We start from the raw sequence: 18,117 nt of genomic DNA, 5'->3' as shown, positions 1-18,117 counted from the left end.
TTTAAGGGCTAACAGTGTATGGAGAATTATGTTTCCTGAAGACCAAAGGTAGCTCCAGGGGATCTAACACCTAGGGTACTAGACGGCCTGGGTCTACCAGAGGGCTGGGGTGGCTGACCAGGCATGAGGACGTTCTGTCTTCTGTGCAGAGCCTGCACAGTGCCCCAGGGGTGGGACGCTGCCTTATTTGATCAAAAAAAAAAAAACAAAAAACAAAAAACAAAAAACAAACCCCAGATTTATCACATTTTCAACTTAACTTTTGTTTTGATTTTGACTCCGAGATCTGGAAACTTTTAATAAAACTTGGGAGTGGTCAGGCCTGACAGACTCCACTGACATGTCTGGTTATTCTAACGCCGACTTTGGAAAAAAGGAGAAACTGGCACAGAGATTACTTTTTCAAAGAAAAGACTATGCAAACGTGCTGAAAGTTTATTTCACAGCCGAGGGGAGGTACTTGATTAGAGGGACCCTTAACAAGAAGAATTGAAGATCTAAGTAAATATTTCCCATCTGCTCCTGGTCCCACCACCTGGCCATTATTGCTCCCGCTCTGTGGATAGGTGTCAGCCAACCAAGTCTGTTTCATTTGGGCAAGTTGAGAGGCCACCTGTCATGGAATTTACGCCCGCCATTAAACAAAATGAACATTTCTTATTTCTGAGCTTCCCATATGATTTTTTAAAACACAAAGAACTCACTTTCACCCTAAGCAGATTTCAGAAAATGATGACTAGGAAGGACAGGTATAAACAAGGCAATCTTTTGTTGACGAAGATTGGGAACGACCCACACCTCGAAGGACCACTTCTATTCCCCTAAGACTGGTGAATTAATCCATCCACGCTTTCTTGCTCATTCCCCTGGCTGTTACAGACCAAAATGCAGAAAAAGGTTTTACAAGGGGACATGGCATATTTGTGCTAAAAACAGGCACCACACAAATCCAGAGAAGGGAGCCAAGAAGAAATACCAGATGGAGGGAACGGCGTGAGTAAAGGCAAAAGCGAGAGGAAAGAAAGCATGCCCTGTGTGGCGGGCTGTACGCTGGGATGCGGAGGGCACAGGGCAGAGGTCTGGGTTGAGGACTTGTGGCCAAGGAGGCTGCAGAGAGGGGAAGAATTCTCGGTGGACAGTTTTAACGATCAGGCTAAGAAGACTGGCTCTTTCCCAGAACCAGGCACCCGTGGAAGTCTGGAGCCCAGGAATAAAATGGGTGGAGACGTGCTTTGGCAGTGTCGAGGACGGGGAGGATGGCCAGTGCCCTCCACCTGCACAAAGTGCCGTGGGTCCAGCCCGACGAAGTTCAAGCTGCAGGGATCACCTCACCTTGGGCGGGCGACCCCCAGCAACACTTTGGGTTTTCTGGGATTAATGTCCGTTCAGAGTGAGTGTCCCAAAATCCTCAAAACGTCTGATTATTTTCTTTTCCCCAGGGCACAGTTGCTCTGATCAAAGGCTGGAGGACCCTCTGGGGAAGACTGGGAGAAAGATTAAGAATATACATTTTGGCCGTGTAATGGGGGACCTAGCCGCCCCCAGTTAAGGGTTCTGGGTCTGCAAACTGGCTCAAGTCTGGGAGTTGACGGAGGGGCCACGACTCTGTTTTTATGATTCCAGTTAGACTTACGTTCACTTGACCTAGACCTCTTTTGCTTATACAGATCAAGTAAGGATGTAATAGACTAACCATCCATTTTCACTTCTAGAACACCATGAAGACAGAGTCTGAAATGGAGGACATGACAGATCAGTGAGGTATAGACACAGGAGAAGGTAAGATGGAACCAAACATGAGTGAGATGCGGGGACCAGGACGTGGTGCCCCCGTTACGGGAGACTGCTTTGGAAGAGGCAGAGCAGGGTTCTCAACAGCAGTGGGTCAACCATGTTGCTGGGACCAGCAGAGAGCTGGAAATCCGGCATGAAAGCGGGAGACCTGTCAGGTCTGGAGGTGGGGATGTGGGAACACCTTGCATCCACGTTGAAAGGCTTAGAGGGAGTCCGTGAGATCTCTAGGAGCGAATAACCAGAGAGAAGCAGCCCATCCTGCCCTGGGGCCGACGTCTGCACTCACCAGGTGGGCGATGCTGCACCAGAGGCTCTGGTCAGGGAAAGTCCAGGAACAACCAGGCTTGTGTAACAGAAGCAAGAATGTGGGTGTTTCAAGGGAGACACTTCCCCGGGTTCCGACTGCCACAGAAAAGGAAAACGTCGTGACTCTGGATGTCGTCAGAAACGGGTACGTGACCCACTAGGGAGATGGCTGTTTTGTGAGAGCGACAGAAACGCAAGCCCCGCTCGCTGGAGGGCTGGGAGGACAACGGCGAGTGAGGAAGGGGACTCAGAGGCCATGCAGCTTTGCAGGAGCTCAAAACCCCACAGGAAGCCGGCAGCAGGGCCGAGGAGCTGCGGGATGGAAGACAATCGTTTCCAGGACGCGGAGCCCGGAGCACATGCAGAGGCAGTGAAAGGGAGATGGGGAAGATTCTGGAAGGTGAGGGAAGCCTGGAGACCCCTGGCAAGGCCCGGACCTGTCACTCAAAGGGAGGACAGAGGTAGAGGGGACAGAGGGTGAGTGCCCAGGTAGCGATTCCCGGAGGCCTTCGTGGGGGAGGCCTGGAGCAGGGGTAGCACGGACTTCAGGCCCAAGACAGAAGGAGCCTTTATTCTTCACAAAATAGCGAATGTAAGGTTGGTGCCGTGTCTTTATTACCTCACCAAGGGCTTCAAGGGGCGCTGCCCTGTTCCCTGTTCTCTGGGTCCAACTCCCTTCATTCCTAACATTCCCGTCAGCTAACCACTATTCTGGGAGCGAGGATATACATTTAAATGCCTTTGGCTTTGTTGTGAATGAACTACAAAGACATTGAACTTGTAACGAATGAAAGACACCGGATTGAGGGAATATTTTCTCTGGTTTCAGCTCAGTCGTGGTCAGAACGCGCTTATCTTGCCCACGAGGCTCTCCTGCCTTCCTGGCTGTTCAGCCCCACCTGCCGCCCCCCCAGCGCTGTGGCTTTGCTACTTTCTTGCCGACCCCCTCCTGCACGACTCTGCTATGGAAACCCAGTGGTTTCTCTCTCAGCCCAACCCTGGAGACCTGGGTCCTCCTGCTGGACCTATCACTCACACTCTGGATCCCCACTCAGGACCGGACTGTCCTGACTCGGTTCCAGATCTCCTGTCCTTCTCGTTGACTCCAGTACAGCTCACTCCAAAGGTCAAGTCCTCACCTCATGGCTGCTCTGTCCTCGCCGTGGCCGCTCATCATTCGTGGCCTCTTATTTCTTCCCATCTTTCCAGAGCCTTCCGAAAACTGTCTCTTGAGGACAGTTTTCTTGACTCGAACCTCCATGTTCCGGATTTCTGAGCCCACGAGAGTCTCTGAGTCCACGAGAGCCCACAAGTGGTCACTGGTAATACTTAGTGAATTCCCGGAGGCAGAGCTCGGTAGTTTTGGAAGCCCCTGAGTTTTTACATTTTGTTTTAGGGAGTCTGGCCTTATTTTCAGTCCTTCAGACATGTGCAGCAAAACGGGGACTCGGCAATAAATGATGCTGACAGGTGGCTCTTTTTCTTCCGAATAGAATATATCATGGCATTCGGCATTACTCTAACTCGGCTGTGATCTCTGTCTGCCCATAGTTAAGGACACATTTGCCAACACGGCACAGCCACCCTGTGCAAAAGGCCCTTCTCCAGAGGCACCGGAGTGAAGGTCTGAGATCCTGGGAGGCCAGGGGCATGTGTACAGTTGTCCTGTTCCTTGCACAGCTTTATCAGGATGTAATCAGATTTTATCAGAAATGTCACCGCTTTGCTCCATGGAGGGGGCAGATTTTAATATGATATTAGAATATGGCATTTCCAGTTGTCTTCTTTTGTTAGGGGCAACTTCTAAATGACCCCCAAAATACTGCATTTGATAGTTTTGAAAATTCTGAGTTTCTCTAAAAGAAAGAAGGAAAGGCAGGAAGTTATGGTGCTTTTAACAGCCACATGAGGTAGGTAGGGTAGGGTGTCCTATTTTAGAGATTAGAAAACCAAGGCTAGAGGGACTGTCACAGTAATACGTGGCCACAAGGCACAGGTGGGACCCAGGTATCTTAGGTGTGAATTCTAAGCCATTTCAAACATAGATTGCTATTTTTACATAAAGGATGAAAAATTATGGGAAGGACTTGGGGAAGGAGGTATGAGAGAGAAAGACTATCTGGAAATGTCAAAGTTGTTAAGGTGCATGTCCCCTAATTTATACACTGCAATTGATTAGGACTAAGGGACCTGAATTCGTATGAGCCATGCAAGAGAAAAGCAGGTAAACAGATTCATGCTGACTGTCCGTGTCACTTTCCCTCCCCAAACTATAAAGTTTGGTTTCAGATTCACAAACAAAAATGTATAAAAAATAGTAAAACAGGAAAATCTCTCACTCTTGCAGCCAGTCATAGTGACCTGAGTGCTTTCCTTGGCAAATATTCAAATGTCACATGCCAGCATCACATAATACTATTTTAGTCAACATGATTTGTGTTAAAGTCACCGGAATCGGGCAACTGTTTGGTCTTATTATTACAAACACATCCTCACACAACACCCCTCACTGCTGATGAGCTCACGAGAAGGACTTCAGTTTAGAAAACTGGCATTTTCTTAGAAAAGGAAAAAAAAAAAGCAGTTCTCAGTAAAAAGATAAACCACAGAGCTACTGTGTTCAGACAAGTTGTACATATTCAACCACACACACGCACACACACGTGCATGCACACACACACACACACACACACACACACACAATATCGGAATAATGTTTAGGCTTTGTCTAACCTACAAATGTGAGCAGACTCAGCATTAAGGCGTTGAGAGCAGAATCCTACTCATGACTGCCCCTGACACTGAGAACAGTCATTGAAGAACAATGAAACAATATTCTAGATTACCTCATTTGTTCTCTACACAGTTCTAACAATCCATAATAATCCAAAGGTTCTTTACTTGGTAGGACAGCAGCAGCCAACAGAACGGCTGGTCAGAGCTTGCTCAGAGATAAGATCTATTTCTACCTCAAAGAACAAGGAAGCCTCAGGCCTGCAGGGACTCAAGGTTCCTAAATGATGGCAGATAAAACAAAGTTAAGGGGGTATGGGAGAAGCATCTGTGTCAGGTAGGGGGTCTTTCAACAGAAAAATTAGGAATGAAAGCAGCTAAGAGAGGCCGATGACCTTGAGGCTGCACCCAAAATGATGTGGGAGGGTGGACTTGCTGGTCCAAAAATGCAATCTCAATGGTTGGCAACAGCTGCAAAAGCCAAGCCTCTTTGTGGGAAAGCAGAGAAATATGGGAGAAATGGAAGGAAGAGGGGCAGAAAGAACAAAGAAGGATAAGAGAAGCAGTGGCAGATCTTGCAGCCAGGATGAGAACAGAAAGCACCAGACAGTCCATGACATAGAGGCAGAGAGGCCGTGAGGAGGGAGAGAATGGGACTGTGTTGCCATTTGGAGGAGAGGAGGGGAGACAAACATCCCTGCACAGCTCAGGAGGTAGTCTGTGAGACGCAGCCCTTCCACCTGCTTCTAACACCACATCGACAGTTATTTTAAAAGCATTTAAAATATAAACCATGTTCATGGAAACTTTCACCAGATCTCACCCTGATATACATCCATCTGCATATTTTCAGGGTTGACTCAAAGTTCAAAAGTTATGTGTGATGTTTTTACCTCTTCAGTTCTGACAAAAACTGTAAAGAAGCAAATTAAAGCCAAGAGGGAAATTTCTAGCTGCAATGCTAGGTTAAAAAAAAAATCATCCTAAAAATAAAATAACACTTCATTTCTACAAATATTGGTTCCCCCAAACCCAACTCTAGTAAACCATGATCTCCTCCTAATGAATTCTCTTCTATATATATCACTGTGATGGTTTTATTATGGCCCCATATTTGTATCTAAGTTTGAAATTTCAAAGGGATGCTGCCCCCCATCCTTTCTGCAATTTAAAGGCACTGCCCCTTGGTGGTAACAATGCCATAGCCACATGGAAAGATACAGAAAAAAGTACTTTCACACGCTGTGGGTGGAAACAGATATTTCTGTGCCATTTAGAAAGCAATCTGAAAATATCTACCCAAGTTTAAAAATACTGCCATTGGTCAGGCTGTATCATGCCTACATGAACAAAGGGATGTTCACTATAGTGTTATTATAGAATCATTTACCAAGCCATGCTACAGACAACTAAGGAGTAATATGCAGTCATGAAAAAGAAAAATGTGGGGCACCTGGGTGGCTCAGTCAGCTGAGCGTCTGACTCCTGATTTCAGCTCAGCTCAGGATCTCAAGGTCATGAGATTGAGACCCTCATTGGGCTTTGCACTGGGCGTGGAGCCTGGTTAAGAATTTCTCTCTTCCAGGCACCTGGGTGGCTCAGTGGGTTAAAGCCTCTGCCTTCGGCTCAGGTCATGATCTCAGAATCCTGGGATTGAGCCCCACATCGGGCTCTCTGCTCAGCAGGGAGCTTGCTTCCCTCTCTCTCTCTGCCTGCCTCTCTGCCTACTTGTGATCTCTCTCTCTGTCAAATAAATAAATAAAATCTTAAAAAAAAATACAAACTTATTAAAAAAAAAAGAATTTCTCTCTTCCTCTTCCTCTGCCCCTCCCTCTGTCTAAAAAAAAGAAATAAAAAGAAAGAATGGAGGAATTTAAACAACATATCATTTTTAAGTGAGGAAAAAGCAAGAAAGAGAGAAGACAAATGCTATAATCTGATTTTATAAATCAATGACAAGAATCACAGCAAGTATGTGTGAATATCTATCTCATGTCTGATATAATGACAAGAGCGTGGAGTAAAGCTCAGAAGGATATACGCAGGGTTGATAACACTGGCAACACAGGGGAGAGGGAATAGGGTGGAGGGAAGAAAGGAAGTGGGAGGGAAGTAGTAAGTGAAAATGAAAGATGTCAACCATAAAAACCACATGGATGCTATGATCTCATTTATAGGAAATCATGTGTGTGCACTCAGGCACATGGAGGTGAACTGAGGATGATGGGGTGATCTGCAAAATATCAATGTTTTTTATTGCAGGAGGTTGAGCTGTTTCAGGAGATAAGTCTTATTTATTCCTTATATGTATGAAAAAAAAACTTACAACCACATTTATTATTTATAGAATCAGAAAAAATATCATTGAAGGGAACATATGAAAAAATCCCCCGCAAGGCAGTATAGGTCCCCAGAGCAAAAGCAAGCAGAGAGGGAAGGTTGTAACATCGAGCTGGGACCACACTGGGAAGCTTTTCAGTGCCAGGCAAAGAGGAGAACAACTTGTAGGATGTGTACCAACAGATAAACAATAGGTTGGGGGTTTTTTTGGCAGTGGTGGATTATGAGTGATTTGTTTCCCTTCTTTTTGCTTATTTCCCCAATTTTCTGCAAAAAACACACCATATCTTGCTTTCATAATCGAAATAACATACTATTTAAAAGAATTATGCCATGAAGGCTTTCAAGTAAGATGGCGTCGTCATCCAAGGGAGGTTTTCAGATATTAGGCATTGGGCCCTGGAGGCAAAAATTAAAACCCATTTACGAAGCAGGCGTGTCAGTGGGGGTTGTTAAAGGCCCCAAATAAAGAGGAAATGGTGGAAAGAGTAGGCCTCTGATGTTTTCTAAGTAAAGCGATGGATGAGTGAAATGCCGGAGGAAGAACAACTAGGTTTCAGTGGCACTTCGTAAAGTTTTCTATGAATACCTGAGGCCACCCAGCCACAGGTCAAAGTCAGGTGATGTGATCAAAAAATTATACGGAGCTGTCATTGCTTTTGAGACTGGCCCATTTTTAGTAACAAATCTCGGAATGCAGACACTTCTTGGAACCCATATCAAGACAATGCATGACACCCGAAGGAAAAGACAAAATAAATCAATGGTGATGAAGATGAAGAAAAATTACATGAGAAGATGACCTTATAAGGCTTTCTCCACACAAAAAAGAAATACGTCATCAAGAAGCACTGTCTCAGACAGACTCTGGGATTTTGTAGATCAAATAAAAACATTCCTAGGTAACTTCAGGGTTGCACTCATTTCATACAGTGGCCAAACATCACAGGTGTGGAACCAGTGTCAGGAGAGGTTAACTTGAAAGTTTTTATTCAGCTGTGGTTTGCCTTTTCCTAAAAAGTTGGCACATTCCAGAAAGTCCCTTCAGGAGAAGCATTCAGGACGGGGGTTGGTGGCACCAGGCTGAAGAAGGTGGCAGGAGAAGGCCTCTAAAGAACTTCCTGCTTCAAGACCTTCTCATTCAAGATGAGACACCATGCCAACTGCCAGATTTTACACCTTCCCTCTCTCTGATGCTCTGAGGCAACTGACTAAGCTGTGTTTCTGTTTTCTAGCATTCTTGAAGAAGATGTGATAGAACTGAAGGCAAACAATTGTAGCAACCCACTCCATGCATTACCTTCTAAAAACGATGTAATTATCAAGCTAAAATGTTTACGCCATAACCAAAGACTGAGGCCAAGAAGCCAAACGAAGTAAAACGTGATTTGTTTCCCTTCTTTTTGTGAAACGAAGTACTGGCCGGTACTTCCAACAAAAGGATTTATTGGGTTATCCTGAAACGACTACCCAGAAAAAGTCAGTGTGACTTGATTTCTTAGTTTCTTGCTTGTCATCCAAACGGTCAGAAAGAATGTAGGAGGAATAGGGCTGATTATTACAGGGAACAGGGTTCTCCTGACCAAATTTCAGGAGAGGCTCATCAGAAAGTAAGCAACGTCCTCCGCCAAACGACTCCCCCATGGCTCACCCAATGGCATTTCTCCACATGTGGACACTCCCTCCATGTCAACCAGCACCCTTCTTGCTCCCTGGACCGGTGGTGTGTTCGAGTCTGCCTTCTTGCTTCCCTCTATCTCCACAGGCCCTCTTCATCATGCCAATTCTCTCTCTTCCTCCAAGTTTGGCTTGAAGCTCACCTCTGTCTGGCCCCAGCAAATTCTGGTCTTTTGCTTTTTCTGAGCTCTCTCCTGGTCTGTATATCCAACTGACATGAAATAATTAGCAAGTGCATTGATAGGAACAGCCCTAATGAACGATTCCTGCTGGATCTCCTAACACCCTAATTGTCTTCCCTGTTATGGTACAATGTGGAGATTGGAGTTCCCTCCTTCCTTTCTCTCTTTCCTTCCCTTCTTTTAATGTAGTGTTTATTAAACACCTACTTTATGCAAAGCACTGTTCAAGGCTTTTTTCATGCACTAGCTCACTTCATCTCCTCACAAACCTTTCCAGAAATATCTACCAGTCCAACTCTGCTCCCCTCTGGTTTTCCAGGGTCTTTTCATGGAGTCATCACTTACTGAGCTCCCTGGTGCTGAGCTTGGTCCTTCCCTCCTCCTCAGCCCACCATCCAACCAACTGCCAGCCCTGTATTTTGTATCTGGCTCCTTCTTTTTATCCTCCTTTCTTTATATCTCTCCTAGACACAGCAGCCTCTTCACGACTGGTCTCCCTGCCACCAGGTTATCAGTCTACACATGGGTCAGTTAATAGCCCTGCACTGCACAAAACTACGTGATTCCAGTTGTCTATATAATATAACCTGAGTTCTCAAGTTTGACATCAAGGGACTGAAGCCTTTCGTATCCCATCACCCATTAAAGCTTGTCTTCCAAACATGTAGGGTTTTTTGGGATTCCCCAAACATACCAAGCAATTGTCCTCTGATAGGTTTTTGTTCATGCTCTTCCCACTGTGTGAAATGGTCTTCTCCCCTCTCTGGCCTAGAAGAAAAATCCTACTTTTCAAACCTAGCTCAAATGCCCCTTAGCTCCCCCAGATCAAAACTGATTGTTCTTTCTCCTGAACTTTCTTAAGACTTAGTTGTTTATGCTCTGAAGCTGCCTCTAGATCATAAGATACTCGAGGGAAGAGATAGTATCTGTTTTTCTTTGCATTCCAACACCACGGCCCAACCATGGCAGGACTTCCTAAGCATAGGCAGAAATGAAGTTACTAGCACTGGTAAGTGAGTTTACTTAGCTACCACTTTCTTCCAAGTGTTTCTCAGAATTTCAAGCTAACCCTTACGGAGCATCTACTATGTACAGAGCATTATGGCAGGAGCTGTAGAAGCAAGCCAGCTAGTGAGGCATGGTGCTGTTATAATACATCTTGTTAAAGACCTACTCACCTCACTATGCTAAGCCACTAAATCCACCATTATTTGAAGACACATCCACCCTTGTGGATCAGCAACCATTCACAGCACTTCCCTCTACACTAGGTAGACCAGAGGGAAGATCCTATGCTTCATAAAGCACCCAAAGAAGAGAAGGCTCATGACTCTAGAAATCAGGGGTGTTCTTTTCTTCCAGGACAGAGAGTGGGTTGATGTGGAAAATAAAGGCATCCATCTCTCAGCAGTACTGAGTCTCAAACCCCATAATTTATGTTAACTTCAGTTACAGTGAGCATTTAAAGCCGTGAAAGTAGCTGAGAAAACATGAAGGTCTGGGAAAACTAAAAATTTTATTACCTGTGAAGTTGTGCTAGTTGATGAAAACGTGTGTAAGGAATGATAATTTTGGGTTTGAAAACTGGTATTTTGATAGCAGCTGTGCAAATTTTTCTGAAGAGCCCAAGGTGATCTATGACATAAGGTGGCCATATGTCCCAGCTTGTCAGGGAGGATCCTGCTTTACACCTGTTGTCCCTGCAAAATTATTAATAGTGCCCCCTTGCTCTCATAACTGTCGCAGTTTGAATGACAAATTACATGACCACTCTATTACGAGTGTACTGTCGGACTTCAGTGGTCTGTCTATACAAGGTTAGTTTGCTCAAATACAGGGAGTTGATGCTAAGAAAAGGGGCAGAATCCAGGCTTCCTGACACCAAGCCCAGGCTCTATCTCAGAGAACATATTTCCTCTAAGTTGTTTCCTCGTCAATTAATCAAGAAAACCACTTTGGGGAATGGTAAAGATGCATAAATAGGATTTCTACAAACTAGCCATTACAATTTAGTTGGGGTAAGCACATACATATCCAGTAATTAAACAGGGTGAGAAATATTCATAATATGCTACCAACTGTGAGGTTCAAATGACAATTTTAAAAGGAGTCAGAGAAGAGAAAAACCCTCCCTGGGCTTCAGTCTTCAGGGAAGGTTTCTGGAAGATGACAAAAACCTGAACTGGGCCCTAAAGGAAAGAAAAAGAAAAAAGGAGAGAAAAAGATACTGTTCTCTAAAAAATAAAAGTAGAAAACAAAATTAGAATAGGAATAAATGATTTAAGTGATCCTATAAGCATTATTACTTTCCATTCCAGAAGATAAAAACAAGACAAGAGAAACACAATGGTATATGGGGCTTTCCCAAAATCTTACAGTGATTTAAGTCACAATCATCTGATCGAGGTGTCTTGCAACCAGACAAGTGCTAGCTGTTAGATGACAGTGCTCCTCTCTGTGATGTGGTGAGCAAAAAAGTGGCCACCCTCCGAGATCTATCCCCAGCCTTTTCACTAACTGGCCAAGTGTCTGTGGGCAAGTGGTTTCATCAGTTTTGAGCCCGAGTTTCCTTAAATAAAATGCTAGGGTTGGATGAAGTAGTCTCTAAGAACCTTTCGATCTGGGGCAATCCATGACATTCTACATTCGACTCCAGCTTTTGTTTAGTATGTTCTAGGTGTAGCATTGTCAATAGTGGGTGTGAGCATCAATTTCCAACAAATGGCTAACACTGGGCTGACTCTGTGGGTCTCTTCCCATTACAAAGACATGAAATTCTCAAGAAAACATCACAGAGCAGAGCTAGGAAAAAAGGAAGGAAAAGAAAGAAGCACGGGATACAGGAATGAAGATAAAAATTGAAAACAGACGGGCGCCTGGGTGGCTCAATCAGTTGGGCATCCAACTCTTGATTTTGGCTCAGGTCATGATCTCAGCCAGGGCTGTGAGATCCAGCCCTGCATTTGGCTCCATGTTGAGTGCAGAGTCTGCTTGTCCCTCTCCCTCTGCTCCTCTACCTCTCTATCTTAAATAAATAAAATCTTAAAAAAAAAAAATTGAAACCAGAGCTTTAATGAAAAGTTGACTCCATTGTACCCATAGAGAGTTTCAGACTTACACAAATGCCCCTAGAGATCTGGGGATTGTGATTAGATTCTAATGCTCGTGAACGGGCATGGTCTTGGTCCTCTATGAGGCAGGGGGTCCAGAACTGAGCCCCATTCATGAATCTCAAAGCCTTAACAAGACCTTATTCATGAAAAAGAAATTAAAAGCACTCTGCCCACTAGGCCAAAGATGAAGGGCAGAAAATTGCCTTATATCCAGAGCTTAGGACACCTTTACAAAATCAAAACCCTAAACATGAACCATATTCAGTTGTAGAATCAGAATTTACACTATCTATACATCTAGGTATAGTCCTAAACCTAGATTCATTCATTATGAGAAATGAACATAAACACAATTCTAGGACCACTAAAATTCCTTAGATTGCCAGAAAAAAACAAGTTTGTGGCCATCATGTAGGGACAATGTCACAACTCAGGACTCATGATTCCCACAGAAAAGAAATCGGGGTGAGATGAACTTGCCAAAACACACACACACACACACACACACACACACACACACACACAGGGAAATAAACTACCATGATAGATGTAAAGGGAAATTTTGAAAAACTAAAATCTAAGAACTGGAAAAATACTAGAGTCTGAACTGGACTACAAAATAAGACTGTGTAAAATTATTAAAGTGGTATAAGAAAGACTAAAAACCATAATGAAATAATAGAAGGAAATGAAAAAATAGGCAGATTTGAAAAAATAAAACAAAATACAATTAAAAAAATAAAACTCTTAAAAATAACTCTGGAAAAGTTAGATAGTAGAATACACAAATATAGAACTAATGAACTAGAAGAACAGATTTGAAGAAATCAACTAAAATGTAACAAAGGACTTCAAAATAAAAACAGAGAATTGAACACACATGTCTATTGTTGGTCTCACATGAATCCTCACTAAAACTAGGGAAAACAACTATTTAAAAGACGTAAGCCCATGAGGATAAGGAGAACAGGTGAAGAGAAAGTCGTAACGAGATTTTGGAAGATGGAAAACAGATGGACAAACAGCAATAGAAGTAGCACATCAAAGGAAGCAGAATTCCAAACCAGGAACAGGGAACATTAGGAACCAACCAGCAGATGTTCCAAAGGTCCAGGAACAGAGAGCACTAGTTATCTCTGGAATGGGGGAGGGAGAAGAGGAGAGAGGTGACTAAAATGAGAATGGAGTGAAAGATTTTTAAGAACCAGTTATATTTCCAGATTTCAGGTCCCCTCTTCAATTCCATCCTACTGGACAGCATTTTCTATCCCAACGGGTAAAATGGAGGTTTGGTCTCTGGAGGGAAGATTCCTGGATTATGAGATGCCATCCATCAAACAAAATAGAAAGTTGTATTCTGAATACTGACCCCTCCAGTCTTATTCCTCCCTGAAGCTCTCAGCTCTCACAGGAAAATCTTTACCCTCCACGTGAAAGTTTGGAAGAGTGTTCTCTGGAGATTCTGGCTATCTCTGATATTCCCCCTTTTTAGGGTTTGACTTTAGGGATCCCCAACAAATGGCATAAACATATTATTCCACAGTGACACTCAAAGTTAGCCAGTCCCTCACACATCCTCAGGGCTTCTAATAAGCTTATTAATTCTTCATTCTTGAATAAAGGCGGATAGTCAAGGGTTACCAGACATGCAAGGAGACCATCTACATGAAAAACAGAGTTCAAAACAAAGAAGAAAAGGTAACAGGGAGGAAACAGAGATCATGAAGGGAGGAGAAAATTTCAAAAGAGAATATATATATATATATTTTTTTCTCAGAAAGCTAAGAGAATGTCATACACATGAAAACAGAACAGAATGCTTTAAAAAAAAAAACCCAACTATTTATAGATGAAAAGAGGAGATTTAAAACAACAAAAAAGAAAACCCAACAGATAGGTTGGAAATTGAAGTTTAAGAAATCCCCCCCCAACCCAAAGAGCAAAATGATAAAGAGACAGAAAACAGGAAGCAAAATGTCAGAAAATCAGACAACTGGCCTAGAAAGTACAACACCCAAATAATAGGAGTTCTGGAAAAAGAAAAAACGGGCTAATAAAGAGAAGCAAATATCAACAGATTGGAAGAACACACTCAGTGCTCAGTACAATAAGTGAAAACAGATTCATGAAGAGGAAAATTATATGAAATGTAGAATCCTGGGAAAAAGGCAAGATCCTATGAGTTCTAGGGAAAAAGAGAAAAAAAATCAGGTACAAAGCATAAAGAATGAGAATGGGTTTAGTCTTCCAACTGCAACACTGGGAGTTAGCACACGTAAGAGCAACATCTTCAAACTTTAGAAGAAAATGTATTTTTGACTTAGATTTCCTTGTGCAAGACAGACATCAAGTAAAAAGAAAGAATAAAGACCTTTAGAGACATTCAAAATGTGGATTTAGATCTCTCGTGGATCCATTTTGATAGGCTATACAAGCTGGGAGCCACAAAAATGAGTGAGTGGAAAGAAGATGGAATTTTATGCAATTCCACTTAAGACTGAGGGGCAGAGGGATGAAGTTGAAGGGAGCAGACAGTTGGGGTCCAGGCACAGACAGCAGTCCATCCAGACTGGGCCAGGTGGATCAAGAGAAAGACATACTGAGGGCCACCACACTGCACTGGGTTTTAATTCTGATGACCTGCTGGAGGGCGTGATCCCTTAAGCAGTGGAATAAATCAGGAAAGGGGGTCCAACTCAGAAGAAAGGCAATGGAAAGTTCCAGAATAACAAGAGATATCCCAGCATGACAGGTGTACAACAGGCCTAGAGAAAAGTTCAGTTAAAAGAAAAATGGAAGTCTGTAGAAAGGATGTCGCCAAGAAAATAAGTGGAACCAACAGATTACTGATGGAATTAGCTTTGTGGCAAAATGTACTTGTGAGGCTATGCAAGATAGAGGAGAAATCTGCAACAGGTATGAAGAACACTAAGGAAATGAAAAAACAAGATAGATATTAACTTCATGAAAATAAAAAGTTCCACTGATAATGCTATTTACATAGGCAAAATAGGGAAAACACTAACGGTTGATTTAATTAAACACTGCAATATAATTATCTGGGAGAAAGCAGAGGGTAAGCAGTGGATACAGTTATGTAAGAAAGCTAGGTCTTTATTTACTAGAATAAAGTTATGGCATCATGAAGAAAATTGATAAAAAAATTTAAAAATGTATACATATTACTTAGGCATATGGTGATATATATATATATATATATATATATATATATATATAAATTTATATCTGTCTGAAGAAAAAGCTAAAATATGGAAAGTGATGTTCTTTAGGAGGGGGACTGGGCAAGGCAGGGTAGGGAAGAATTTGTTCCCACAGAAATGAAGGAAACAGCCCATAAGTAAATATGTACAAGGATGTTTTTCTCTACAATGTTTATGGAGACATAAAACAAATAACGTTAAGTGTTCACCCATAGTGTGGAACAGCTCAATAAATCATAGAATAGCCATACCTTAGAATTTACTTAGCTATTTGTAAAAACTGGTTAAATTTCTATCTATTTATCTGGAAGGATATCATGAATATGTTACTAAAAGAGCAAGACAGGTTGTGCAGTAATGCATATGGTATGTTTGCATTTTTTTGCAAACAAAACCAAAATACTGTTATTTAATTTATATGGATATATATGTGCCATTAGTTTATATGAGCTTCAAGAAATGTGTGGAAGGATGCATGCCAGATGTTTACGTTGCTTACCTTAGGAGGACAAGAATGGAAAGCGTAGGGGAAGATTAAGAAAAAAAATCAACCACAGGAAAATAGAGATATGAGAAATATAAAAAAATGGTTAGGAGACATAAGGAAGAGAATCCCAAAGTCTAACATACATGTAACTGTGGGCTAACGAAGCTGTAACAAAGACAGCTGGGGAGAGACAATAATCAGAGATTAGGATTGAGAATTTTTCGGAATTGATGAATATTAGGAATCCTTAGATTTAAGAAGCATATTGAAACCCAGACAGGATTGTGGTGAAACTGCTGATCATCAAAGACAAGGACAAAAAGAAAAGAAATCTATAGAGCATTTGAAGAGAAAAAAATAGACACATCTAAGCAAACAACAGACGAGTCAAAACTCCACCTCATCAATGACAGGTGCTGGAAGGCAATGAAGTAATCATTTCAAATGCCGAGGAAACGTAGCTACAAAGAATTCTATACCTAGAAAATTATTATTCACGATGGAGGATAAATTAAAGATATTTTCAGATAGAGATTGAGAAACATAGTTTAATATTCTCAAATCCATGATGAAATAACCACCCCACAATGTACTTCAGTTAGAAGTATTTGAACTGAGAAAGGATGAACAGAAGCATCATCTGTAACATTCACTGAGGGCTTACTCTGTACTTTACTGCATACCAGGCACCATTCTAAGTAATTTACAATAAAACTGGGATTCAAGTTCAGGCAGTTTGCTTTTAGATCTCATGCTCTTAACTACAGTGTAAATAAAATGGCATATATTTTGATAAATTTGAAAAAGTAGATTTGTTAAAAGAAAAAAGTGGTTGGGGACAAAAAGAAACAAAATGAAAGATGATAAAATATCCAATGGTGTCCTATCAGAACACATGAGAGAGAAAAACTTCATTAAAATGTTCTAAGGAGGCTGTTATATTGCTTTGGAAGCAAAGACAGAGATAGAGATAAACTTTAATTTTATTTTTTTTTAAAGATTTTTTTATTCATTTATTTGACAGAGAGAGATCACAAGCAGGCAGAGAGGCAGGCAGAGAGAGAGGAGGAAGCAGGTTCCCTGCTGAGCAGAGAGCCCGATGCAGGGCTCGATCCCAGGACCCTGAGATCATGACCTGAGCCGAAGGCAGCAGCTTAACCCACTGAGCCACCCAGGCGCCCCGATAAACTTTAATTTTAGACTCTGTTTACTCAAATACAATTTTTAGGTTTAAGGGTAGCAGCTAAAATAATGGAACAAATCACCTACATTACAACTCAAGAGGAAAACAGCAATCCTTTTTTTAGTGGTATAACCGTATTTATTGTGCCTGGGACATAAGGTGAAGGAGAAACCTCAAGGGGAGGAAGGTGGGGAAAGTCTGGAGCTCCGGGTGAGAGGCACGAATGTATCTGCTGGGTTCATCACATAATGATAAGGAGGGCTCTGAATCCATCACTCCCTTTGTTTCTCCCCTGGGCTTCTTGAGCTTCCTGAACATGGTGGAATCTCCATGACCACCCACCCAAGTCCCGTGACTCTGCCTCATCCAACTCACATACCAGCTCTGGATCACCACACCCATGGGACTGCCTGCCTACGCTGCCCCATTCAGAGGACTCCTTGGAGACTGGAGTGTGGGAGGCTTCCAGCTCCGGGTGAAGGGTGATATCAGCTCACACACCTCCTGCTGGACCACCACTGCAAAACTGACCCTCTCCTCAATCTAAGGTGACCCCAGGTTGGGATCAGGCAGACTGCTCAGTGACATCCTCAGTCCCAGGTGTCAGGTGCTACAAGAGGATCATGACCTTCTTGCCATTTACTGGGCTATGGAAAAATCTCAGCCTTCAGCTTGCACTTTCATCTTTTAATCCATTTCTTCCTTCTCCTGTAGTTTCTTCTGCTCTTCCTTCTCTTCCCCCTTCACAGGATCAGGCACCAGAATATCCAAAGGGGCCTTCATGTTGCTCAGGTTAGCTTCACTGAGAGCTGGATCCTTCACAAATTTTCCCAGCTCAGAAGTCTTCTTGGGGAAATAACTCCTGAGTAGGTCCTCTGTCTTCACAGAACCTATCCACTTGGGCTTGGGATTCAGGCTAGACCCTGAGTGTGGTAGCCATGGCCAGGGGGCCTAGCACTGCACAAAGAGCAAGTCGTAGACACAGGGAAAGGAAAGCAACATCAACAGGGAAACTCAAGCCATCTAATAAAAGAATAGGAAGAAAAATTAAGTAGAGAAGGAGCACGGCATATCAAAAATA

The 18,117-nt window shown here is 42.8% G+C and overlaps 1 protein-coding gene across 3 annotated transcripts in view; it reads right to left on the bottom strand.

The window, feature by feature from the left end:
• The window catches only part of BCL2 (BCL2 apoptosis regulator), a 166,896-nt gene that overhangs the window by 70,201 nt on the left and 78,578 nt on the right, over positions 1 to 18,117 (bottom strand). The window contains exon 3 of one of the 3 annotated variants that reach the window (XM_047696359.1): positions 396 to 3,956. The exons of the other annotated variants lie outside the window; for them this stretch is intronic. Coding sequence (XP_047552315.1) covers positions 3,891 to 3,956 — 66 coding nt within the window. The 3' untranslated portion in view covers positions 396 to 3,890. Of the gene's footprint in view, positions 1 to 395; positions 3,957 to 18,117 lie in introns of those variants that run through there. 3 annotated transcript variants of the gene reach the window in all.

This window comes from Lutra lutra, chromosome 12 (genome assembly GCF_902655055.1).
Source record: "Lutra lutra chromosome 12, mLutLut1.2, whole genome shotgun sequence".
NCBI classification, from domain to species: Eukaryota; Metazoa; Chordata; class Mammalia; order Carnivora; family Mustelidae; genus Lutra; species Lutra lutra.
The sequence above is the reverse complement of the archived record's forward strand: the minus strand, read 5'-3'. Positions and strand labels throughout refer to the sequence as shown.